This window comes from Littorina saxatilis, linkage group LG8 (assembly GCF_037325665.1).
Source record: "Littorina saxatilis isolate snail1 linkage group LG8, US_GU_Lsax_2.0, whole genome shotgun sequence".
NCBI lineage: Eukaryota > Metazoa > Mollusca > Gastropoda > Littorinimorpha > Littorinidae > Littorina > Littorina saxatilis.
This window is the reverse complement of record NC_090252.1, coordinates 41,506,840-41,532,674: the sequence shown is the minus strand read 5'-3', so window position 1 is coordinate 41,532,674 and position 25,835 is coordinate 41,506,840. Positions and strand designations below refer to the sequence as shown.

General features: G+C 40.6%; 1 protein-coding gene across 3 annotated transcripts in view; it reads right to left on the bottom strand.

Annotated features, from left to right (window-relative positions):
• Positions 1 to 851: 851 nt before the first annotated feature.
• LOC138973591 (low-density lipoprotein receptor-like) overlaps positions 852 to 25,835 on the bottom strand; it is a 35,606-nt gene continuing 10,622 nt past the window's right edge. Inside the window, exons 1-4 of one of the 3 annotated variants that reach the window (XM_070346303.1) lie at positions 10,371 to 10,607; positions 5,868 to 5,978; positions 3,982 to 4,098; positions 852 to 1,131 (exon numbers count right to left, since the gene is read on the bottom strand). In XM_070346303.1, coding sequence (XP_070202404.1) covers positions 980 to 1,131; positions 3,982 to 4,098; positions 5,868 to 5,978; positions 10,371 to 10,458 — 468 coding nt within the window. In that variant the 5' untranslated portion in view covers positions 10,459 to 10,607 and the 3' untranslated portion in view covers positions 852 to 979. Of the gene's footprint in view, positions 1,132 to 3,981; positions 4,099 to 5,867; positions 5,979 to 7,296; positions 7,358 to 10,370; positions 10,608 to 11,969; positions 12,090 to 19,890; positions 20,029 to 25,835 lie in introns of those variants that run through there. The other 2 variants (XM_070346305.1, XM_070346306.1) reach the window with 2 other exon arrangements.

The window sequence follows — 25,835 nt, the reverse complement described above, 5'->3', positions numbered from 1 at the left end:
TGAAGGTCGCACAGAACTGCCAAAAGTCCTTCCGGTTTTGGGACTGTCTAAAATTCGACTGAAAGGTCCTTTGACCCCTTATTATAATTATAAATTATAATTGGGTGTCGCAGGACCCTCTAGGTAAAGCATCGGTGGGGAGTCCTGTTATTGTGTCAATAAACACTTTCTACCCCACCTATGTTGAACAAGGTTATTTTAGCCGAGACCAGCTGTGCTGCAGCAGGTCACTCAGAATTGTAGTAACTGTGTAGTAACTGTGTATCAACACGCTGGAACGCAGGCGTTGGATCGACGTTACAGGAAGCGACTGAAGTGACTGTGTGTATGGATATATCTGTACCAGGTCAGATAGCCATATGAGTTGGAACGGATATATCCGTACCTGGGAGACAATGAGTTAAAGTGATAGCTAATGTCAAGCAGATGTAAAAACAAAAGGAAACAAAACACCAACCCTAGAACTAATTAAACAGATAGTTATAATGGAAACAAAAAAAAAGGCCTCAAATCACGACGAAAACTACCATAATTATACTTATTCAAATTTTAAGCACTGGGTTTTGGTCCTCTTTGCAGACAGTAATTTTTGCATGTACTTACAAATCTCTTTGTTTTTCGTTTCCATTCTACTTTTTTTTGTCCCTGAGAGCAACAAGTCTTGCACACATTCGCTAGATAACCGAAATTAAGAACCTGAAATCACTTGGGTTTTGTCTGCTGGCATAAGGGATGACTGCCAGCATTAAAGAGTCGATGAACTACTACAACTGTGAGAGCTAATGTTACTGAAAATTTGAACGGGCAGAGAGAAAAGAGAACCAAATTGAAACAATAAAAGATCAGAATGCTATGCTTTTCAGTCTCCTTTATTTTTGTTTATTTTCACAAAACTGTTTCACACAAATATGAAACAGAGTTCGGAAACAGATTTCATTGACTTTTGGCACCAACGTACATCCATACAATATTTCACACCTTAACGACGTCCAGCAGGTGCTACAGGACAGTTCGCCGGCTGTTCGTCCCAGTTGTCATGGCAATCGTTGTCTCCGTCACACAGCCAGGCCTTTTCTATACACAGGTGGCTGCTGGGACATTTCACCTCATCAACAGGGCACTGCCAGGTGTCTGAAACAAACAGCATAGACAGTCAGACATAACTTCCCCAAAATCCTACACAGTGGAACCCCCCTTAAAGACACCCCAATTTAAGACTTCCTCCATTTTTAGACTTTGCTTTTTTAGATTTTCCGTTCATAAGCTCTGTAAATTTACCTCCATTTTAAGGCTCCCTCCTTTTAAGGGCCTTTGTTTGTTTTGGTTAACGCCCAGCCGACCACGAAGGGCCATATCAGAGCGGTGCTGCTTTAACATTTAACGTGCGCCACACACAAGCCAGAAGTCGCAGCACAGGCTTCATGTCTCACCCAGTCACATTATTCTGACACCGGACCAACCAGTCCTAGCACTAACCCCATACTGCCAGACGCCAGGCGGAGCAGCCACTAGATTGCCAATTTTAAAGTCTTAGGTATGACCCGGCCGGGGTTCGAACCCACGACCTCCCGATCACGGGGCGGACGCCTTACCACTAGGCCAACTGTGCCGGTTTTTTAGGGCCTGATTTATTCAGATTTTTAAAGGTCCTACAAGAAGGGTCCCACTGTAACAGCTGCTTCTTACTTGGACATTTACCTGAAAACTATCAACTGTTTTAAAAAGGGGAAGTAAGCTCCTGGTGTCCAGAGCATTGCATCTATGTTTTCTTAACAACAGCCAAACAAGCATACATACAACAACAAACATAGGTAAATCTCTTTCATTTATTCATTTATTTTTACTGAATTTTAAACTAAAAACTATCTTTCTCCTGTTCTGACTACTTTCCGTTCTCACCTCTAGGTTTGAACAGAAATAACTCATCATAAGCAAATTCTCAGAAGCGGTCTTGCTGAATAATGCTATTGAAGTTGGACCAAAAGCATGACTGAATCAAAGAACAAACATAATGGGTCTTTGAAATGCAATTGCAGTCCTGGCCCCTGAATGATGGAATGAGAACACAGATGAATGCATCAGGGACTGCATACACTGAGACTTTAGAGTGTGACTTTAAGGCATCAGAATATTCTCATATGAATTAACAATTAATATCAGATCCGCAAGGGCGTGGCAAAATGTGTTACTGTATCATAAAAGATATAAATGAAAGGAACTATACCAGCTAACACATAGAACAGGATCTTTTACAGTTCGCAAATCTGAATATTTGAATGGTGGAGAGAATGCATGAGTGAATGAATCAAGCATAAATACAGCAGCAAAAGATACTGAATAAACGGACGTTTCAAAGAAAATTTTATTGTGAAACACAGTTGCGGATTTGATTAAAATTCAGTCTTGCCTGAAATGGAATTCTGAGTCAGTCAGTCATACTAATACTGTCTTTGAATTTGATTAATTTTACCTGCTATGCAACCAACACACTTTTTTTTCAATAACCGGCACTTTGAAGCATTCATGTTTATTACAGTGGATTTCTATTACGAATAATTTTTACCCATGACATTTGTGTTAATCTTTATCTGAATTGTCTGCACTATCAACCCCTAATGGAGCTAGTCTCCCATCAACCCGTACCTCTACTCTACCCCTTCCATCCCATTTTGTGCAGAGGGACCAGTTATCTAGCTACCTCTACTCTACCCCTTTCATCCCATTTTGTGCAGAGGGACCAGTTATCTAGCTTATCACCCTGCACCACATATACCACAGCTGAATTTGTTAGTAGCTCTCCCTCCCTTCCCCCCATCCATCCCCTCTCTGCACTATTATCCACTTACATAGCTGATATGTCCACGACACATACCAAAGCTTTTACTTCAATACTTTTCCTCTCCCCCCCCCCCTCCCCCCATACAGCTTATAAATGTCTCTAAGCTAGATATAGCGCAGCTTTGTTTAACACTCCCATGTCCTCCCAGCCCACCCCCCCCCCCTTTTTTTGTTTTGTTTTGCACTATCATCCCCTTATACAGCTTATCTCTAAGTGGAGACCTACCACAGCTAAATTGTTCCAAACTACCCCCCCCCCCCCCCCTCCCTTTTTTGTCCCCAATTTCATCCACTTATACAGCTTATCTCTACACTAGGCGTACTGCTGCTGTGTTCACAAATATAAAGATATGTTATGTTTACTTGAAAAACGCGCTCAGAATGAAAGAAAATAGGTTGAGTATAATGTTTGCATGCTGCGCGGAGACGAGCGGGACCCGTCTCGGTCTTTGGGGAAGTTTAGCCGAGACTATCTGAATGTAGTCTCGGCGATGACTGGTTTTTGGTGTTGATCTTTTAGTTTGATGCCTACAGATTGACTAAATGTTTTTATATCGCTTCACGCGACTTGTTCAAGTTGTTGTGTGTTGTTGTGCACTATCCTCCGCTTATACTGGGACTGGACTGGGTGGCCGAGTGGTAACGCACTTGCGCTCGGAAGCAAGAGGTTGCGTGTTCGATCCTGGGTCAGGCCGCAATTTTCTCCCCCCTTTCCTAACCTAGGTGGTGGGTTCAAGTGCTAGTCTTTCGGATGAGACGAAAAACCGAGGTCCCTTCGTGTTCACTACATTGGGGTGTGCACGTTAAAGATCCCACAATTGACAAAAGGGTCTTTCCTGGCAAAATTGTATGGGCATAGATAAAAATGTCCACCAAATACCCGTTTGACTTGGAATAATAGGCCGTGAAAGGTGAAGGCTCGCCTAACAGGCTTGAGGTTTGCTGGTCGATGTGAATGCGTTATATATTGTGTGTAAAAAATGTCTGTTTGTCTGTCTGTCTGTAAACAATTTCATTTCAAACGGCAGAAATTAATATGTAAAGCGCGGAGAACACAGTTAATTGTGGTTCGCGCTATATAAGCTCTTTATCATAATAATTATACACTGTAGTCAGCTAATATTATCTCTAAGGGAGACGTACCACAGCTCTGCTCGTCAGTGTTGTCGAGACAGTCGTTGTCTCCGTCACAGCGGAACTCAATGGTGATGCACTTGTTGTTGGCGCACTTGAACTGGTGGACACCGGAACAGTCCGTGGCTAAAACAACCACATTTCACACAGTCTCAAAAACTGTTGGCCATGCCCCACAGCAGTCAGTCTCTAAAAGTAAAACAATCACGTTTCACACAGTCTCAAAAACTGCTGGCCCCAACCGCAGTCAGTCTCTAAAAGTAAAACAATCACGTTTCACACAGTCTCAAAAACTGCTGGCCCCAACCGCAGTCAGCCTCTAAAAGTAAAACAATCACGTTTCACACAGTCTCAAAAACTGCTGGCCCTACAGCATCACATGATCACAGTCTAAAAAAGCCTGTGTTGGTGTACAATGTGGGCTGCACGAATGGGCATTTACATGTATGGTCAGTTTTTCCCCTTGCCATTTAGGCAGTCAACGCACCATATCTTTTGGGGGGAGGATGCATGCTTGGTTAATTAAATTCAATAACCCACTGCAATCTGACATGAAATACAGGAAATGATAAGCTTAGCATCCCGAAGAAGGCAGCAACGACTTCTCCGTCAAGGTCGCTTTAAACGCAAGGCTCATGGCTTCCGCACGTTTTCGTATTATGGACCTCAGTTATGGAATTCACTCCCCTTTCAATTACGTCACTCTCCATCCATTTCATCTTTTAAGTCCAATTTGAAAACTCACTTGTTCCAACAACACTACGGATAGTTCCTTAGTATAGAGTCTGGGGATGTGAGATGTGCATGATGTGTTGTTTGAATCTGACAGTGATTGTATGATTTTTGTGTACATGTATTGTTGTCATGCGCTTTGAACTTCTGATAAGGCGCTTTATAAATGCCCGTTATTATTATTATTATTATTAACGTGCCGAAATATTGATCCTAGATATAAACGTACCTAACCTGGTTACTGGTGTGTTTTCTTTTTCTTTAAATGAAATACAGGATCCTTTTTGTGCATATTTGAGCTTGTACTTGTGGGTATACATGGGGATTAAGCCTACAAAGTGAACCAGAGAGATCAGCACATTTTCATCCGCTCTTAACAAATGTTTGGTCTGAACCCACCAGGTGAAGCTGGGATTCGACCCCTTAACCTTCCATTTTGGAGCCCAATGTCATAACCACTAGGCCATTGTCGCGTTAATAATATAGTTCAATTAATATTCTCTCTCTCTGTCTGTCTGTCTGTCTCTCTCTCCCCCTCTCTCTGTTTCTATCTCTCCCTGCCTCTTCTTGTTGTGCTTGGAGCATCAATACACACTGTTTAGGCGCTAGACAAAAAGACAGGGTGACACAGGAAGAGACAGACAGCAGTAGAGTGGAATGAAATACAGTCAAACCTGCCCTTGCCATCACATCTCCAAAGCGACCACATTCCTAATCACAACCACCATCCCAAGGATCGCAGAGAAGTTTTTATGCTATATAATTCACCTTTCCATAGTAAACACCTGTCTATAACGACCCCTTGGTCCTTGGGTGGTCGTTATACAGTGGAACCCCCCCCCCCCCCCCCCCCCGCCCCCCCCCTTTTAAGACCTAAAAAAATCCGAGAAAATTAGGTCTTAAAAAAGGCTGTCTTTAAAATGGAGGTAGATTTACAGAGATTATAATGAACAGAATGGCTGTAAAAGCAAGGTCTCACTAGGGGAGGAGTATTAGATTAGGTGGTCTTGAAAGAGTTTTTTTACTTTAATTTTTATTTTATTTTTTTACTGCAGACGGGTTTGACTGTAATACCCAAGCAGACAGATATAGGACACACCCAATCCATCTTCAACATTACTGATTAACTGTAGTGGTGAGACAGTCGGCCGATCAATACTCACGACATCCTACTTCATCCTCGTTATTTCCGCAGTCGTTCTCAGTGTCACACAGCCATTCCTGCTGAATACACTGCCCATTGGAGCACTGGAAATCGTTCTGTAGGCATGTCGCTGGAATAAATTGACAACAGAAAAATGTGTGAATCAGTTTGCAATGTTTGTTTTTTCCAGATATAAGGAAAACAAGAAGGGCAAAGCCCATACGACTCACATGCTTGACCTTGACCTTTACATAGCAATGACATCATACACTAAGAACTGCTTTACACATTTTTCCTACCAAAATACATGTGACCTTGACCCAAGGTCAAGGTCATCCAAGGTCATGCAACACAAAGCTGTTAATTCAAGACATAGGAAGTACAATGGTGCTTATTGGCTCTTTCTACCATGAGATATGGTCACTTTTAGTGGTTCACTACCTTATTTTGGTCACATTTCATAAGGGTCAAAGTGACCTTGACCTTGATCATATGTGACCAAATGTGTCTCATGATGAAAGCATAACATGTGCCCCACATAATTTTTAAGTTTGAAACAGTTATCTTCCATAGTTCAGGGTCAAGGTCACTTCAAAATATGTATACAATCCAACTTTGAAGAGCTCCTGTGACCTTGACCTTGAAGCAAGGTAAACCAAACTGGTATCAAAAGATGGGGCTTACTTTGCCCTATATATCATATATAGGTGAGGTATTGAATCTCAAAAACTTCAGAGAAAATGGGAAAAATGTGAAAAATAGCTGTTTTTTAGACAACATTTATGGCCCCTGCGACCTTGACCTTGAAGCAAAGTCAAGATGCTATGTATGATTTTTGGGGCCTTGTCATCATACACCATCTTGCCAAATTTGGTACTGATAGACTGAATAGTGTCCAAGAAATATCCAACGTTAAAGTTTTCCGGACGGACGTCCGGACGGACGACTCGGGTGAGTACATAGACTCACTTTTGCTTCGCATGTGAGTCAAAAATCAGGGTGACATTTTCAGTCAGGATTAAGTTGAGGATAGTTAAACACAAAGAGTAATAAGGGTGAACTGAAAACATCCACAAAAACAAACAAACAAACATGTACACTCTACACGTACAAACACTATACACATACTCATAACATAAAACACACACACAAACACACATGCATGCACAGACACCTAACTTGCACAATGATACTGTACGGCTAAAATGAATATATAGAGCACCTGTACAATGTAATATTTCATGCACAATTTTGATCTAAACGCAAACCCTGCAGGTGTATTATTGACTCTGCTTTAATAAACATGAAATTACAGGATATTTCAGTGAGTCATATTTTTTGTTTTTTTAAATTACGGTTCAGCCATTAAAATCCAAAACATGACAACGGAGCATAATGTCAGTGAGTCATGATTAGTGTTTTATTTAAGGTACATATACAACCAATACCCAAAAGATTATGCCCTTTTTGCCACTGAAGAAGTCTCAAGTACATACTCTGAAACCACTAACTATACTGACAACACACATGCCTTCCCCTAGTGTTTCTATGCAACACAAGAAAGCCAGGCAAAACACTTGTCATACTAGCTCTTAAAGGTCCACAGCTGGGACTGATCGAGATTTAAAACACACACTTTAGGCGTCAGTTATAGAAATTATCTTAGACGGACTTGATTTGGTTCACCATGTCTCGGAGATGACCTGACAAAAATAATTTGATTTCTTCATTTCAAATGCAAGTGCTGTCTGCTTTTATAATAATCTCTATTGAAAAAGTTGTGTGCACTGTATTAAGTTCAAGGCAGGCAGCACTGTGAGAAACAATCCAACAAACATTCAGACTAAACTGAAGGCATACATGTGTTTTGAAATATTTAACAGATGCCTGATCATGAGCGCACGTGCCCACGCGCGAGAGAGAGAAAGAGAGAGCAAGAGAGTGTGTGTGTGTTTGTGAGAGAGAGTGTGTGTGTGTGTGTGTTCATGTGTGTGTGTGGTTGTGTTAACGCCAGCTTGTATGTATTTAGTTTTCTAACATCCCCATGTCTGGGGTCACCGTTAATTCATGGCGCTCTCACATGAAGGCGATTTAACCTAACATGCACCCGCCAGTATCACTAATAACAGATTTCAAGAGGAAGACTTGGCAATAACCATTTGACATGAAATGGGTTCTATAAACTCTGCCCGTCATAATGACACATTTCCATATTGATTACCACCACCTGTATTAGCATATATGCACTTAAAAACAAGCTGCCACACAGTACTGACTCATGCCCTTAACTCATTGTCTCCCAGGTACGGATATATCGATCCGTACCCACTCATACGGCTCTATCTGACCAGGTACGGATCGCGATATATCCGCTCAGACTGTTAGCTTAAACGATTCCTGTACCGTCCATCTAACGCCTGTATTCCAGCGTGTTGATACACAGTTACTATATACCGTTACTACAATTCTGAGTGACCTGCTGCAGGCACAGCTGGTCTCGGCTAAAAAAAATTTGGTCAATATAGGTGGGGTAGAAAGTGTTATATATAATATAAATGGAAATTGGAATGTTTGACAAATCAAGTTTTTCGTATCATGAAATAGAGAAAAGGTTGTTCAGTAACAGATTCACTCCATCTTTCTTAATATAGAAATTTCAAGCTTATGAATTCACAAAGGGCTTATATGGCAATGTACCAGGTTTCTGAGAATTACACTCAGATTAGGTATGAGATTGTCTGCCAAATGTTATCTGTTCAGTTTTAGTACATGTCATTTAACAAAACCAATGGGTATTTACAGTCAAACCATCCTTATAAGACCCCCCAATTTAGACTTTTTTTTCTTTTTAAGACTTTGCTGTTCCAGATTTTCTGTTCACAACCTTTGTAGATTTCCTTCCATTTTAAGACTCTGTCCTTGAGCCTTTCTTTTTTCCTTCTCAATATATATCAAGTGCAGCAATTTCAGAACGATAATACACCATGTATCGCAGATGCTTAATAGCTAATACTACAGTTGGCGATGGAGAAGAAGCTATACTTCAGTCAAACCTTTTAATAACGACCACTCAAGGGACTGAATAAAACTGGCCGTTTTTGACGGTTGGTCGCTAATGGACAGATGAATATATATAGAAGAAAAACTTGTCTGGGTTCCTTCTGAGTGGTCATTCAATACAGGTGGTCGCTATGGAAAAGGAAATAGAGAATAAAAACTTGTCTGGGTTCATTCTGAGTGGTCATTAAATACAGGTGGTTGCTATGTAAAAGGAAATATAGAATAAAAACGTGTCTGGGTTCATTCTGAGTGGCCGTTGTGGGCAGGTGGTCGTTTTCAAAAGGTGGTCGTACGGACAGGTTCGCCTGTACACGTATACTGATGTCAGTGTATAGGACCCTTGTCAACATTAATAAGGAAGTGCTTTTGGCATTCAGGTGTTCATGAAAAAGCATACTAACATCACCCTAGCTAAAACAAGGAAAGAAATCAAATCCAGCCAGATGGTATATGACATGTGTGCCAACTGGGACAGGAAAACTTTCCAGTTTGCAGCGCTATATGAATGAAGGCTCGAACACTTGACAGTAGCTGTTTAGAAAAAAAAGAAGAAACAATTATGCAAACCATTAGACTATTTCTCATTTCCAAGCAGAAAATGTTTTTTTCCTGCATGCTGTGATAAAGGTCACACCTTTCATTCTCTCTACAGGTCTGACTCGGGAAGCTGCTACTGCTAGCTAACGACTCCTGCACCATAACTGCCACTTATATATACCTTGACCTTTGCACACACACACACACACACACACACACACACACACACAAAACTGTGGGCAACAAAACGGCATACTGAAATTTGCTGAAACAACCTGGGTTCAATAAACAATGTGTATGATTCACAACACGAACGGGCGTTTTGTTTTTTTAGCTTTGACAAGGCTATTACAATAAGTGCATTTCAGACCCAGGGCTGATTACCCTATAATGCCATGACTCACTGCTTACAAAACGCAATTAGAACTCAGGGAAAGACTGTCAAATGGGGTAATAAAATGTGGATTTGTTTGCGCTGTGTTTGATTTAAATCAGCATGGCTATGTGTGTGTGTGTGTGTGTGTGTGTGTGTGTGTGTGTGTGTGTGTGTGTGTGTACATGGTGCTGAGAGAGAGAGAGAGGGAGAAAGACAGAGACAGAGAGAGAGAGAGAGAGAGAGAGAGAGAGAGAGAGGGAGAGGGAGAAAGGGAGAAAGACAGAGACAGAGAAACATACACAAAACAAGACAAAAGAGACAGATACAACCTTTTGAAATTTGCCAGAAGAGATAACCAACCAATTGCATGTAACTACCAGTGTGCGCTCTTCTGTTGCTGAAGTAAATCTATTTCAACAGATATATACACTTGCAGATGAACTAAACATTATCAACCAGAATTGTTATGTTCTTGTAAAATTGACACTTTGTAAATTATACATAAGTCTCATAAAAAAATAAGATCTGTACACAAAATATCATGCACACCTCGCTTTCTGCTGGACTTGTGTTTCTGTTTGGCGTCTGCAAAAGCCACCACAGCAAGAATGACGAGTACAATTACACACACTCTCATGTTGGTAACAGGTATAATCTGACTTCTCGGCGCTGAACCAACTCTTATCTGCCCTAAGTTCCAGAACTGACACACTGTCCAGCGGAAGGTCCACTTTTTATCTTCAGACTAAAATGTGAAACCAGTGGCCCAAGATTATTGTCTCTTCTTGTTTGACAAGACTATATTGTTTTAGGACAGAATTATAGAATAACATCAAAGTCTTTTTCAAACAAACAAACAAGCAGTCAAACAAGTCAACCAGCCAATAAACCATTCAACATCCAAACTCACTAAATATCTGACCAACTTTGCTACACAAAATGACAGAGCAATCTTCATTTCAGAGTGTGCTTTGTGTTTTGTGTTACTGGGGACTGCATCTGAATATGTAACAAGAAGGGCAAAGCCCATACGACTCACATGCTTTACACATTTTTCCTACCAAAATACATGTGACCTTGACCCAAGGTCAAGGTCATCCAAGGTCATGCAACACAAAGCTGTTAATTCAAGACATAGGAAGTACAATGGTGCTTATTGGCTCTTTCTACCATGAGATATGGTCACTTTTAGTGGTTCACTACCTTATTTTGGTCACATTTCATAAGGGTCAAAGTGACCTTGACCTTGATCATATGTGACCAAATGTGTCTCATGATGAAAGCATAACATGTGCCCCACATAATTTTTAAGTTTGAAACAGTTATCTTCCATAGTTCAGGGTCAAGGTCACTTCAAAATATGTATACAATCCAACTTTGAAGAGCTCCTGTGACCTTGACCTTGAAGCAAGGTAAACCAAACTGGTATCAAAAGATGGGGCTCACTTTGCCCTATATATCATATATAGGTGAGGTATTGAATCTCAAAAACTTCAGAGAAAATGGGAAAAATGTGAAAAATAGCTGTTTTTTAGGCAACATTTATGGCCCCTGCGACCTTGACCTTGAAGCAAGGTCAAGATGCTATGTATGTTTTTTGGGGCCTTATCATCATACACCATCTTGCCAAATTTGGTACTGATAGACTGAATAGTGTCCAAGAAATATCCAACGTTAAAGTTTTCCGGACGGCCGGACGGCCGGACGGCCGGACGGCCGGCCGGACGGACGGACGGACGACTCGGGTGAGTACATAGACTCACTTTTGCTTCGCATGTGAGTCAAAAACAACAACAACAAAACATTTTACAAGAACAACAAGCAAACAAACAAACAATCCCGACTATCATACTAACTACCTACATATTAGAAACATAGAATTCTCATCATAAATATTTCTTCCCTTCCATGTGTATGTTGGAATCAACAAAAACTGAAATATATATGTCAGGTACATTTTGGCAATTAAATCAGCTCAAAATTAAGTAAAGAAACAAAAACTAACCTACATTTTGAGCTGATTCATTATCGTAAAAGACTGAAATTTGAAAAAATGGGTTAATTTTTCATCACAAACGTCCAAACATTATTTATCCTATATATACGAGAGATATACCACTCATGAGACAACAATATCGTTCAAATCACAGTTGATGTGAATGAGGTCGTGTAAAACTGGTCTGGCAGGGACCTCATTTTCCACTGCTCATGATGCCGAGTGACCGAGACAAAGTCATTCTGGGAACACTTTTGCGCTCGTTGTATCCCCTGCAAGGATTTTGAGAACGTACACGTCATGCTATGCTTTCTAGAGTGACGTCTCTTTGCTTTGACATCAAAGATTACACAAGGCTTTGGAATACATTGAGGTTCCATTCGAAGCGTCTTCAATTTGGGCGCTTCTATCGACTGAGCATAATAATAATAATAATAATAAATGAGCATTTATATAGCGCAACATCATAACTTTACAATTATGCTCTTTGCGCTTGACACATTTAAAATTAAAACACAGTTATACAAGCATTTACATCTACATTCATAGTCAACAACGCTTAATTAAAAGCATACACCATCAAACATACATTACAAAAGATTCTTCCACTAACTAAGTAATAAAAACATGAATAAAATAGGTAGTAAAAAACAAGGAAATACCAGCTGAATACCCTTAATCAAACAGAACATGTTATCAACAATGCTGAAAACAGTCCTAGATGTTTATATACATTATCACTAAAACAACAAATACACTACATGTAGCCTACTGATGGACTGAGAAAACAAAATCAGGGGTTGTATTTCTTGAAGAGGTGCGTTTTAAGTGCTCGTTTGAATGCTTGGGGTGACTGAGAGTGGCGGATGTGAAAGGGGAGAGAATTCCATTGTGTGGGTGCGCAGAAAGTAAAAGTGCGTTGTCGGTATGTTTTGGTTTTGGTGTGTGGAATGGTAAGGATGTGACAGTCAGAAGAGGCACGGAGTTGTCTTGCTGGAGAATAGACGGTGAGGAGTTCAGAGAAGTAAGCAGGAGACGAGCCAGAAAAGAAGTTAAAGCAGAGGGTGGACAGTTTTTAGTCAATGCGGGCTTGAATAGGTAACCAGTGCAGTGTGTGAAGAAGATGTTGTGTGATCTCGTTTTCGTGCTTTGAGAATGAGGCGTGCTGCCGAGTTTTGGACTTTTTGTAGTTTATGCAGGAGGTACAGAGGACAGCCAGAGAGAAGAGAGTTGCAGTAGTCAAGTTTAGAAAGAACAAAGGCACAGACAAGAGTGTTAGTCGTTTGAGAGGAGAGTGTGTGGCGAATGGTGCTGATCTTACGAAGCTCAAAATAAGCTGCTCTACAGACTAAAGATATATGTTTGTTAAGGGTCATGTCAGATGAAAGGGTGAATCCAAGGTTTCTAGCTGATGGTGAGAAAAGAATGTCGGTATTGTTTATTTGAACAGAAACAGGTTAGGGAGAGGGAAATGTAGTGTTCTTCTTTTTGCACAGTAAGACTTCAGTCTTATCATCATTCAGCTTGAGTTTGTTATTTGTTTGTTTGTTTATTTGTTGCTTAACGTCCAGCCGACTACGCAGAGCCATATCAGGACGAGGAAGGGGGGGATGAAGGGGGCCACTTGTCAAGCGATTCCTGTTTACAAATGCACTAACCCATTACTTGTGTCCCAGCAGGCTTTAGTAAAACTAAATTAATACCTACTGGAAGATTACCAGTTTCCAGTATGTTAAAATAGGCTTAACCTATCTACTGCTGGACTTACATCAGAACACTAACAGATTAAACTATACATGAATCGCGAGACAAGCGGCAAGAGAAGAGATTTTTGGAAAAAATACAGGTGAATGAGCAAGAAGGCAGAAAAAAGAAAAGAATTCATGAAGAAAAAGAGAGCATGACAGGAAAGAGGAACCAAAAATCTACCTAAGAGCAAACTAGAAAGCTCCTGCGGTTCCAAAAACAGGAGGGGCCTTTAATTTCATAACCGCAGTGCCCCACTGCGGGATTGAGTTTGTTATCGACCATCCAAGATTTAACATCAGTGATGCATGTCTGAATGGTCTGGATGGCGGAATGTGTCTCTGCAGGGGGACTGGGTTTATACAGCTGGGTGTCATCAGCAAAAGACTGATTTAAAACAGAATGGTTTTGAATCAGTGTGGAGAGGGGCTTAGTGTAGAGAGGGACATCAGAGCAAAAGACACGCAAGCACAGAATGTAGGATAAATAGAATAGTACTATATGGCTCGCTGTGTCATACCAGATTTACACTCGTTTTTTTAAATATTGAAAAGCTCGCTTTCGCTCGCAGTTCAATATTTAAAAAAGCAACCCATGTAAATCTGGTAGGACTCAGCAAGCCATGTAGTATTCTCTATTTTTTGCATGTGACAGGGGAGATAATCTTTAAAAAAAACATCAAAACAGTTGAAGACCTGCCTAACACAGTGCTCTAAGAGAGAGAGAGAGAGAGAGAGAGAGAGAGAGAGAGAGAGAGAGAGAGAGAGAGAGAGAGAGAGAGAGAGAGAGAGAGAGAGAGAGAGAGAGAGAGAGAGAGAGAGAAAGAAGAGAGTGAGAGAGAGACAGAGAGAGAGAGAGAGAGACAGAGAGAGAGAGAGAGAGAGAGAGGGGGGGGAGAGAGAGAGAGACAGAGAGAGAGAGAGAGAGAGAGAGAGAGAGAGAGAGAGAGAGAGAGAGAGAGGGAGAGACAGAGACAGACAGACAGAGAGAGAGAAAAGCATACACAAAAGGAGACAAAGAGACAGATACATCCTTTTGAAATTAACCAGAAGAGAGAACCAACCAACCATTATCTGGATGAATTACTTCTCAGGCATCTTGGCAACATACAACAGAAACCCCCAAGAATAACAAGAAAGCATAATGCTAAAAAGAGAGGATTGTTTTTTTCAGAGCGCAGAAGTGGCAAGACATACTGAATAAATCCCAAAGGCTAAAACCCGGCATGGGAATTGAAAAAAGTACAAACGGCTGAAAATGTTTAAGTAATAGCAAAGTCGACGGCGTGAAGCGCCTATCTTTACTAGGGGGGTCCGGAATTTTTGTTCTCCAAAGAACCCAAATGGTGCAATTTGGTGTCATCTGAGCTCCAAGTTTGCCATTAAATTCAGTTTTTAGAACCATTTTTGCCTCCCCCATTTATTTTTTCGGTGGACACTTTTGCTTTTTCGGGGGAACAAAATAAAATTTCGCCGGAAATTTGCCTTTCGGCGGACAATTCCCATGCCTGTAAAACACACCAATTTTGACTGTATACTTGAACGGATGTCTTTTGGCATTAGTAGTCAGATTAACTGAGAAACTTATTTCAAATTGCTGAAAACTTTACCATCATTTTTTCAAGCTCAGGAAAAGGACAGCCTTAATCTTTAGAAATTTTAGAGAACGTTTCTGCACATTTTGGAATTAAATTTTACAAAGAAAACAAATCTCAGCATCATCCCTTCTTTAAAAACAAGTTATGAACAATTCTGAATTCATGCGCCTGTACATCTGTTTCATGTGGGAACTAAACATTTGTCTTTAGGCCCACATTCTCACAAAGTCACACTGGTGCGTACCTAATCAGTTCACAGTGTCATCCAGAATGTGACAGCTGGTTGTGTATGTAGATGACTGAATTTCTTCTCCTGCCTTCCTGTGCTTAAAGCATGTATTACACAAATGTTGAAGCTGACACTGAACAATACTAAAATAAGAGCGTAAGTTTGCTCCAGTTTCTCCCCCTGTGTTTTTATTACATTTAGTCAAGTTTTGACTAAATGTTTTAACGTAGAGGGGGGAATCGAGACGAGGGTCGTGGTGTATGTGCGTGTGTCTGTCTGTGTGTGTGTGTGTGTGTGTAGAGCGATTCAGACTAAACTACTGGACCGATCTTTATGAAATTTGACATGAGAGTTCCTGGGTATGAAATCCCCGAACGTTTTTTTCATTTTTTTGATAAATGTCTTTGATGACGTCATATCCGGCTTTTCGTGAAAGTTGAGGCGGCACTGTCACGCCCTCATTTTTCAACCAAATTGGTTGAAATTTTGGTCAAGTAATCTTCGACGAAGCCCGGACTTCGGTATTGCATTTCAGCTTGGTGGCTTAAAAATTAATTAATGACTTTGGTCATTAAAAATCTGAAAATTGTAAAAAAAAATAAAAATTTATAAAACGATCCAAATTTACGTTCATCTTATTCTCCATCATTTTCTGATTCCAAAAACATATAAATATGTTATATTTGGATTAAAAACAAGCTCTGAAAATTAAATATATAAAAATTATTATCAAAATTAAATTGTCGAAATCAATTTACAGCAGTCCCTCTCATGAACGGACACCCTTGGGCCATAGCAAAACTGTCCGTACATTGCAGGTGTCCGGTCATGGGAGGGGTGACCACACCACCCCCTCCCCCATACACTCACACAGAGACACACAAACAACAGGATTGAGTCTATGCTAATCACTTCTTGTGGCTACTAAACAATAACAATAAACTCCTAATACTTCTTTAAACGTTCTGTAAAAATGATTTGTATGAAAAGTGTTGAAAAGAAGAGATAAAATAAATCCTCAACACACTCACCATGCACTGACATACGAAAGCAGCCACACAAACACAGCACAGAGGAGCGTGTGCAGATGCTTTGCAAGAATAAGCTTGAAAACCAGTTTGAATAAATAGCAGCAGATAGAGCTGCATGTCATAATCATGTAATTTATTTTTTTCTTGTCTGGCTTTATTGACTGCATGCCGATCATGTGGCATGGCAGTGACTTTTCACTCTTCAGTCGGAAATACACTGTACATAACACAGCTCCCACTCTCCCTCACTAATGCCTACACCAAGCCGTGACAACTGATGCTTGGAAATTGTGTGGAAGAGTACACCTCTCTATTTCTCTCCAATGCTCTTCCTGCTGACATGCAGTGACACCGGATACCCACAGAGTTTAGCCAGCTACCCCTCCACCCCCCACCCCCCCTTCCTCACTCTCACTCCCTCTAGCCATGTACTGTTGGGGACTGTGGACAGAGAGGCCAGCTGCACTGTTCACTCAGCAGCAAAACCAGTTGACTGTGTCGTAACTTTTGACAAAGCAAGACAACTGAAGGGTTCATAGATTAGGCAACCGACTCACTGGTCAAGCACGGACCTAGGTCCGTGGGTCAAGGCTGAGGGGAAACAAGAGTATTTTGTCAATGAAAGAGGTTACACACAGATACGCGATGCTGAGAACTGTGGCCGGTTTTTCACTCTCTTTCGCTCAGGACCTTTATCGACTGTGGTTTCTGTTGTTTACGTCCAACAGACAAGAATAAAGAGCTCAGTGCAGTTTCATGTTGGCATCTTCGCATGTACTCCACTCCTGACCAAAACTGCCCCCCCCCCCCCCCCTCCTGATGGGTACACGGGCTATCAGTGACTGTCATCACGCCATTGTGGCTGTGATCTTTGTACCAAGAGCCGGACTGCTCTGTTGTCGATTTTGTTGTGGTGAAAATTTGACGATGGTCTGTCCGTACATTGGAGGTATGACCTGCTGTTGGGACCGAAAATGAGTGTCCGCGTCCACGTTTTGCAGGTGTCCGTTTAAGGGGGGGCAAATATAGAAGGAAAACACTCCGTGCCCAGCAAATGTGTCCGTACATGTCAGGTGTCCGCTCACGCCGGGGGCCGTACATTGCAGGGACTGCTGTAAAAACACTTTCATCTTATTCCTTGTCGGTTCCTGATTCCAAAAACATATAGATATGATATGTTTGGATTAAAAACACGCTCAGAAAGTTAAAACAAAGAGAGGTACAGAAAAGCGTGCTATCCTTCTTAGCGCAACTACTACCGCTCTTCTTGTCAATTTCACTGCCTTTGCCATGAGCGGTGGACTGACGATGCTACGAGTATACGGTCTTGCTGAAAAATGGCATTGCGTTCAGTTTCATTCTGTGAGTTCGACAGCTACTTGACTAAATGTTGTATTTTCGCCTTACGCGACTTGTTCCTTGTATGATTTCTTTTTCTTTTTTTGAGTATTTGCAGTTTTTGTGTACTGTGAGCCTCCCTTTTAAGATCTCCTAAAATCTGAGAAAATCAGGTCTTAAAAAGGAGGGAGTCATAAATGGAGGTAGATTTACAAATTACAGTCATTAACAAATCTGACAAAGCAAGGTCTTAAAATGGGGTAAGTCTTAAATTGAGGGGTCTTAAAAAGAGTTATTTTTACTGTATCAGGTGGAAAACTGTGTAAACCCGCCGCAATGCTTAAAATGTGTAGCATGGTCTACAATTAGTTTAAACTTACAATAAACGGCAACGCAAATATCCCAACCTTGATGAATTTGACATTAAAATGTTGAATAACCAATCATAGTGGTATTTTGCTAAATGGTCAAGTGATGCCATGCTACAATCCCGTAACAAGACCGATACAAGGACACTCACTTTGGGGAGACCAGTTTTCATGATGGCCAATAAAGAGACAGCCCAAGGGAGATAATGTCTTCCATTTCTTCTTCTTCTTCTTCGTTCGTGGGCTTAGACTCCCACGTTCACTCATGTTTTTAGCACAAGTGGATTTTTACGTGTATGACTGTGTTTACCCCGCCATTTAGGCAGCATACGCCGATTTCGGGCCAGGCAAGCTGGGTATTTTTGTGTTTCTATAACCCACCGAACTCTCGACATGGATTACAGGATCTTTTTCATGCGCACTTGGTCTTGTGCTTGCGTGTACACACGAAGGAGGTTAAGTCACTAGCAGGTCTGCACATAAGTTGACCTGGGAGATCAAGAAAAAACTCCACTCTGAACCCACCAGGCGACAGCGACCGGGATTTGAACTCACGACCTTCCGATTAGGAGGTTGATGTCTTACCACCACACCACTGCGCCTGTCCATCTTCCATTTAACACACCCGAATTATCATCAGCATAGCTTCTCTCCTGCCTTTACCATCACAATAACGCGGAGAGTCTGGATGCTCTCACACACACACACACACTGCCACACACAGTTGTAATACAGTGAAACCCCCTTTTCAAGACCACCAGAAATCTGAGAAAGTCAGGTCTAAACAAGTCGCGTAAGGCACAAATACAACATTTAGTCAAGCTGTCGAACTCACAGAATGAAACTGAACGCAATGCAATTTTTCAGCAAGACCATTTACTCGTAGCATCGTCAGTCCACCGCTCGTGGCAAAGGCAGTGAAATTGACAAGAAGAGCGGGGTAGTAGTTGCGCTGAGCAGGATAGCACGCTTTTCTGTACCTCTCTTCGTTTTAACTTTCTGAGCGTGTTTTTAATCCAAACATATCATATCTATATGTTTTTGGAATCAGGAACCGACAAGGAATAAGATGAAAGTGTTTTTAAATTGATTTCGAAAATTTAATTTTGATCATAATTTATATATTTTTAATTTTCAGAGCTTGTTTTTAATCCAAATATAACATATTTATATGTTTTTGGAATCAGAAAATGATGAAGAATAAGATGATAGTAAATTTGGATCATTTTATAATTTTTTTATATTTTTTTTTTACAATTTTCAGATTTTTAATGACCAAAGTCATTAATTAATTTTTAAGCCATCAAGCTGAAATGCAATACCGAAGTCCGGCATTCGTCGAAGATTGCTTGGCCAAAATTTCAATCAATTTGATTGAAAAATGAGGGTGTGACAGTGCCGCCTCAACTTTTACAAAAAGCCGGATATGACGTCATCAAAGGTATTTATCGAAAAAAAGAAAAAAAGTCTGAGGATATCATTCCCAGGAACTCTCATGTAAAATTTCATTAAGATCGGTCCAGTAGTTTGGTCTGAATCGCTCTACACACACACACGCACAGACAGACACACACACACCACGACCCTCGTCTCGATTCCCCCTCTATGTTAAAACATTTAGTCAAAACTTGACTAAATGTAAAAAGGAGTGGGTAAATTTACAAAAGCTATGAACAAAATGTCTGAGAAAACAGGGTCTTAAAAGGGAGGGAGTCTTAAAGTGAGGAGTCTTAAAAGGGGGGTTCCACTGTTACAGACTCATACCGTAAAAGCTGGATGCATCAACAGGTGTTGCGTTCTGTGCATGCTTGTTGTCTGCCCCTTCTTCGTGATGACAGAGATGTTGGTTCTGCTTCTCTTCTCTTCAGCTGGCCTCTGATGGCCTAGCCACTGTTTCACGCCCTGAAACACAAATACATGTTATAAATAATACAGTGGAACCTTCCCTGTAAGACCCCCAATTTAAGTCTCCCTCCCTTTAAAGACCTTGATTTGTTCAGACTTTCTGTTCATAACCTCGGTAAATTTACCCCCATTTTAAGACCCCCTCCTTCTCAAGACCTGATTTTCTACGAATTTAAGTGGTCTGTAATGATTTAAAAACTTCTTACTAAGAAGGAGAAAATGTAAAGAATTCACTTGTATTTCTATCAATTTTGGGCATAGGTAATTTTTGTTCAAGTGTTGCCCAACCTGCATACTGCAATGCATGGAACAGGGGAGATAATCTGAAAATTAGAGCTGAAGACCTGCCCAAACATGCTGAATGAAAAATATAAAATATTAAAGAATTCAGACATTTTGTTCTGGTACCACAGTCGTAGCAGTATGAATGGCCGATCAGTCTGGCTATTTATCAGTCAAGTGAGTGTCAATATTGCTGTACATGTACCATTCAAAGGCTGAAAAAACTGACCCTCAGATATATATTCAAACACAAAATTAAACCTTAACTGATATTATGGTGAATAAATTAAATGTCTTACATGTCGATTCATGCCTAATTTTTAATCTGATTCTTAAACCTGAAACCAGTGCACAAGGGGTGTAACAAACCGTCTAGAATTATTGACAGTAACTATCATATATATAAAAAAAGTTGAAATAAAATGATTCTGTGAAAGAAGAAAACAAGCACACCCAAATGAGAGCACTGAATACAATCTTATTCAGTAGTTTTGCAATTTTTTGGGCGGGAAAAAGTTTTTCGAGCGCGCCAGTATTTACATTATTTATTAAACCTGGAGTATAAGATTCCCTGTTGTTTTAAGTTTTGGTTACACAAATTTGATGTTGAAATTACCCCCTGGCACTGGCTTATTGTTCAAAAAGTATCCCCTGAAACCAGATTGAGAGAATTACATTAGAAAATTGTGCATACTATTTAACCCAATAATATAATTTTGTTTAAAATGGGAATTGTTGATAATATATATTGTACATATTGTTATAATGAGACAGATTATATAGAACAATTCTTTTTTTTTTGTTTGCCAGAAGATTCGTAGTGTTTGGTTGGATGTGGTTTATAGAGTAAATAGAAAATTTGGCGTAACAATAAGTTTGACAGCAAAGATAGTGTTGTTAGGATTCCCACCAGGTGAAAATGTTTCCTCTGAGTCTGAAATGGTATGTTATACAAATTTGTTGTTAATTGTCGCTAAAATGAGTATTGGTAAATATCGGTATGGTACGCCAATTGATATAATTTGTACATTTGATTTTGAATGAAGGATAAGAAATGTTTTTTGATTATTTGATGTGATTGAAAAATGGCCATTGAAGAAGGATGCTCCCTGCCTAACAAGAAAAAAAAGAGTAAAAAATGAAGAAACAAGGGCAAAATAACTCAGGGTTGAAGCAGCCTGCATGCAACTGAGGTTAAAAAATAAAATAAACAAATTTTAAAAATTCTTACTTTATCACAGCTGATAGAAAAATCCCAAAAGGAGAGATAATGTTTAAGAAGCATTTACAGACTACAGTCTGTCCAGTGAATGTGTGAGAAACTTTAAACTAACAAACAAACAGAAACATTAACACAGAATAAAAGTGTTCATAACACTCAGTAGCCACGGACCAAGGGAGATAATGTCTTACAGCAGTTTCATACCTCAGTCTCTCCAGCTAGACTAACAGTGCTAACCGTATAGTGCGAGGCAATTTGTAAATTCTACAACCACCATAAAGTCTTTCCCAACCAGAGGTTTGAAACGTGTCAAAGTTAACACCATAAGACTAATAAGGCAGAAGAAGAAAAAATTATAAGCAAAAAAATGCTTTTCTTAGAACCCTTTTGATCTTGACAATGACAAGAAAGTTCTATCCAAAATGCTTAATACACAGAGAAGCCAAGTGTTGTTTCAAAGAGCAAAGGTAATGTAAATAGAGAATACTACATGGCTTGCTGTGTCGTACCAGATTTACACGAGTTGTTTTTTTAAATATTGAACTGCGAGCGAAAGCGAGCTGTTCACTATTTGAAAAAGCAACGAGTGTAAATCTGGTACGAAACAGCAAGCCATGTAGTATTCTGTTTATCCGACATACTGTACTTACGTGTATTTTACTGAAAATGTCCTGCAGTCGTGGCAGCTAACTTGAAGACGCTTGTTTTGGAACCTCGATCTCTTCGAAGGCCTCGTGCAATCTATTACGTCAAAGTAAAGAAACGTCAATCTGAAAGTGTGGCGTGACGTGTTAGTTCTAAAAACTCATCGAGGGTGATTAGCGAGCGCAATTTGTTTTTCTATAATAATGTTTGTCTCGGTGACTTTGGCATCATAAGCAGTGGAAAAACAGGTCCCTGCCAGACTTGCTTGACATGACCTCATTTACATGATATACACACGTGTGATTTGAACGATTATTATCTCACGAGTGTCTCTCACGTATTTAGGATAATGTAATGTAGGCTTCTTTCCCATACACTGGATCCCCATTTCATTACCCCCAATTTCAGCGTGAGTTCGTCCCCACGTTCGGCGAGAGATTTATTTCTCAGAGTCAAGTTTGTGTGCCGACTCTCCTCGGTGTCTGAACACCCCCCTGTGTGTACACGCAACCACAAGACCAAGTGCGCACGAAAAAGATCCTGTAATCCATGTCAGAGTTCGGTGGGTTCTAGAAACACGAAAATACCCAGCAGCATGTTTCCTCCGAAAACGGCGTATGGCTGCCTAAATGGTGGGGTAAAAAACGGTCATACACGTAAAAATTCCACTCGTGCAAAAAACACGAGTGTACGTGAGAGTTTCAGCCCACGAACGCAGACGAAGAAGATTACCCCCAATTTAAGACTTCCTCCCTAGTAAGACCCTCTTTTCTCAGATTTTCTGTTCATAACCTGTGTAAATGTACCCCCGTTTTAAGACTCCCTCCTTTTTAAGACCTGATTTTCTCAGATTTGTGTAGGAAGTCTTAAAAGGGGGTTCCACTGTAGTCTGGTGAGGCTACCCTCATAGACATTTGGGTTGCTTTCTTCCTGGGAAAGGTGAACTGCAGACCTGTTTACCCCCATAAGTGTTTTGGAGTAATGCTCAGCCCCAAAAATAGTAATCCTGGCACAAAAATAGTAATCATCCAGCATTCGTCGCCAATTACAACGCACATGACAACTGTGTCTGCGAAACGCAATCATGCACATATATATCCATCATTCACAAACAAAACACATCAGTCAGTTTTTGTAGTCATCATAATTTCAAAGAAGATCACATCAAAAGCACATGCATCACTGATTCTTTTTCTTTTGCTCGTAGTAGGCCTTTTTCAGTGTGTCAAGCGCTTCTCTACTGTACTTGCGCTTGCCGAATGAATGAGGCCGAGACTTCACCACTAGAAGGCTCTCCAGCGTCTCATCAGACAGACATGATCTCTGGTCAGTCCTGTGCTTTTTCACCCCATTTTGCCATTGAAAAAAACAATGCCAAACATGTGAAAAAAGAAAAAAATTAAAACAAATTCTTAAAATTTTTTTTTTTACATTTTTATCATTTATGAAAATTGTAGTCTTGACACCGATAGCGGAATGGCGTATTTTTTGCAGAAAATCGTAATAAATTACGCCAAAATCGTAAGGGTAAACAGGTCTGGAACTGCCATACCGTACAATCAGTTTTGTTATCTCCCTTTTTCTGCAAACGTGAAAGTTTTCTTCAAGCCTGAGACTTGAGCTGTGAACTTGGGATTGTTACCAAGTGCATGCGTGCACACAGAGGGGTTTGAACACTGAAGAGAGTGTACACAAAGTTAATTCTGGGAATTAATCCCTCGTCAAACCTGGGGTTCAAACCAACACTAATAGCGGTGAACTGGTTTCAAAACCAGCATGCTACTGACTAAGCTTTTACAGCATAAAGCTTTTCACTCCAACACAGTTTTCTCAGACTACAGACAAACAAAATGATTTCAGCCAACATATAATTAAAAATTTTAGTAATAAATTTTCATTTGATTAATATACTTACCCAACTCACATATAGCAATTAACCCTGGTTCAGTGCTGGTATCGCTGTACGCGTCCCCTTGGTAACAAGAAAGACGCCTCTAAAAAAGAGTGACCGAGACCCGTAAGGGTGTCTAGGCCAGCCCGGAAACGAGGCTGCCTTCCGTATGCGCGCGCATACTCCGCCATATGCATCATTCTAAAACGAAGCCCAACTCACTTCTTTTTTAGACATATATAACCCCACAGCGGGGAGGCGGGAGGGAATAAACGATGTGAGTTGGGTAAGTATATTAATCAAATGAAAATTTATTACTAAAATTTTTAATTAAATTACATATCTTACCCAACTCACATATAGCAGATTGCTACTAAAGGTTGGAGGGCACTTTACCCAAATAGGAATCGAGATTTTGTCCTGCCTCTACCCGAGCAGGTAACCCAGAAACGCATCCTGTCTCAAGGCATAGAAATCCCTGAGAAAGACATCAACGAAGAACATTTCAAGAAAGCCAGTAAGCCGACTCAAGAACTTCCGCCAGGAGATTAAAATGAAGATCAACTAGAGTGGAAGCCCAATCTTTTGCCTCATGAGGCCTGGCTGTAGTAAAGGGCAAGACTGCCCTGACATTCCCTGCCTGACTCTGCCACCAGCCAAGAGCTTGCCTAGCTATGGTGGAGACCCACTTGGCTAACGAGACTTTCGACATATCTCTAAACCGTACCATGATGAATGAGATAAAAGAAGTTTCTGAGTCTCCAAACGAGAGTGCACAGTCCGAAACAGAAATCTGCTGAGGGCTATAACACGACAAAAATGTACATCAGGATCTCCAAGAGCAATAAACTTGCTCAAGAGAGGAAAGTTGAGTCCGCGCCTGCCGAAGAGAGAGGACTGACTGCTCCCCCCCCCCTTTTAATTCCTTGCCAACACTTGAAGGCATGCCTAAACAATGTGGCAGTCTATAAAGCTAAGGTTGACTTAAGTAAGTCATTACCTCCACCAAAGTCGATAGAAAAACTTTCTATCCTTAACCAGTGTTTAACGTCGTTTCTAACCGTTCAGGGTTAAAAAGCGACGGAGTTGAAAAATAAGAACAAGAGCTGTTAGAATCAATAATCTGAAAAGATCCATGCAAGCTAGAAAAATCATTGAACTCGAAATGATCAAAAGGCTAAATATGGCTCTGGAGGAGCCAGAATATTGCTAAAAGGTTTAAAATGTGCACGAAGCTGGATTCTCCAAATTCTGCTTACTTGCCAGAAAATTTGAAGGAACCCTAAGAACCATAGATCAGTCTTTCTCCAAAAAGCTGTCCATAGCAAACCTAGCCAGAAAAAACCTTCTGCATAGAACACAGAAACTCTGAACCAAATCCAGAGTTGAGGCAGAAGCCCCTAAGTATCTCAAGTGAACCCTTACAGCAGACATTCAAGTAATTCCAATGTGAGAAAGCAAAGATGCCTTCTTGCCAGCCTAAAGAGGTCTGGAAACCAAGATTGCAAAGACCCGTACTGTGCGACCAACAGGTCGCCCAAACTAACTCAAAAAGAGCCCTGTGAAAGCGAGGGTATGGAGCCCCAACCCAAAGTGGATAACAGCCAGCCTGAAGCTTTTCGTTTGGAAACGAAAAACAGCCAAGACCTGCCCTGCGCTTTCCTTTTACCGTGAGATTCTCTTAGTTAGAGAACCCGCGTGCCTAGAAGCGGGCTCAAAAAGAGACCTTTCAAACAAGAAAGAGATTAACCTCTAGCCAACAGA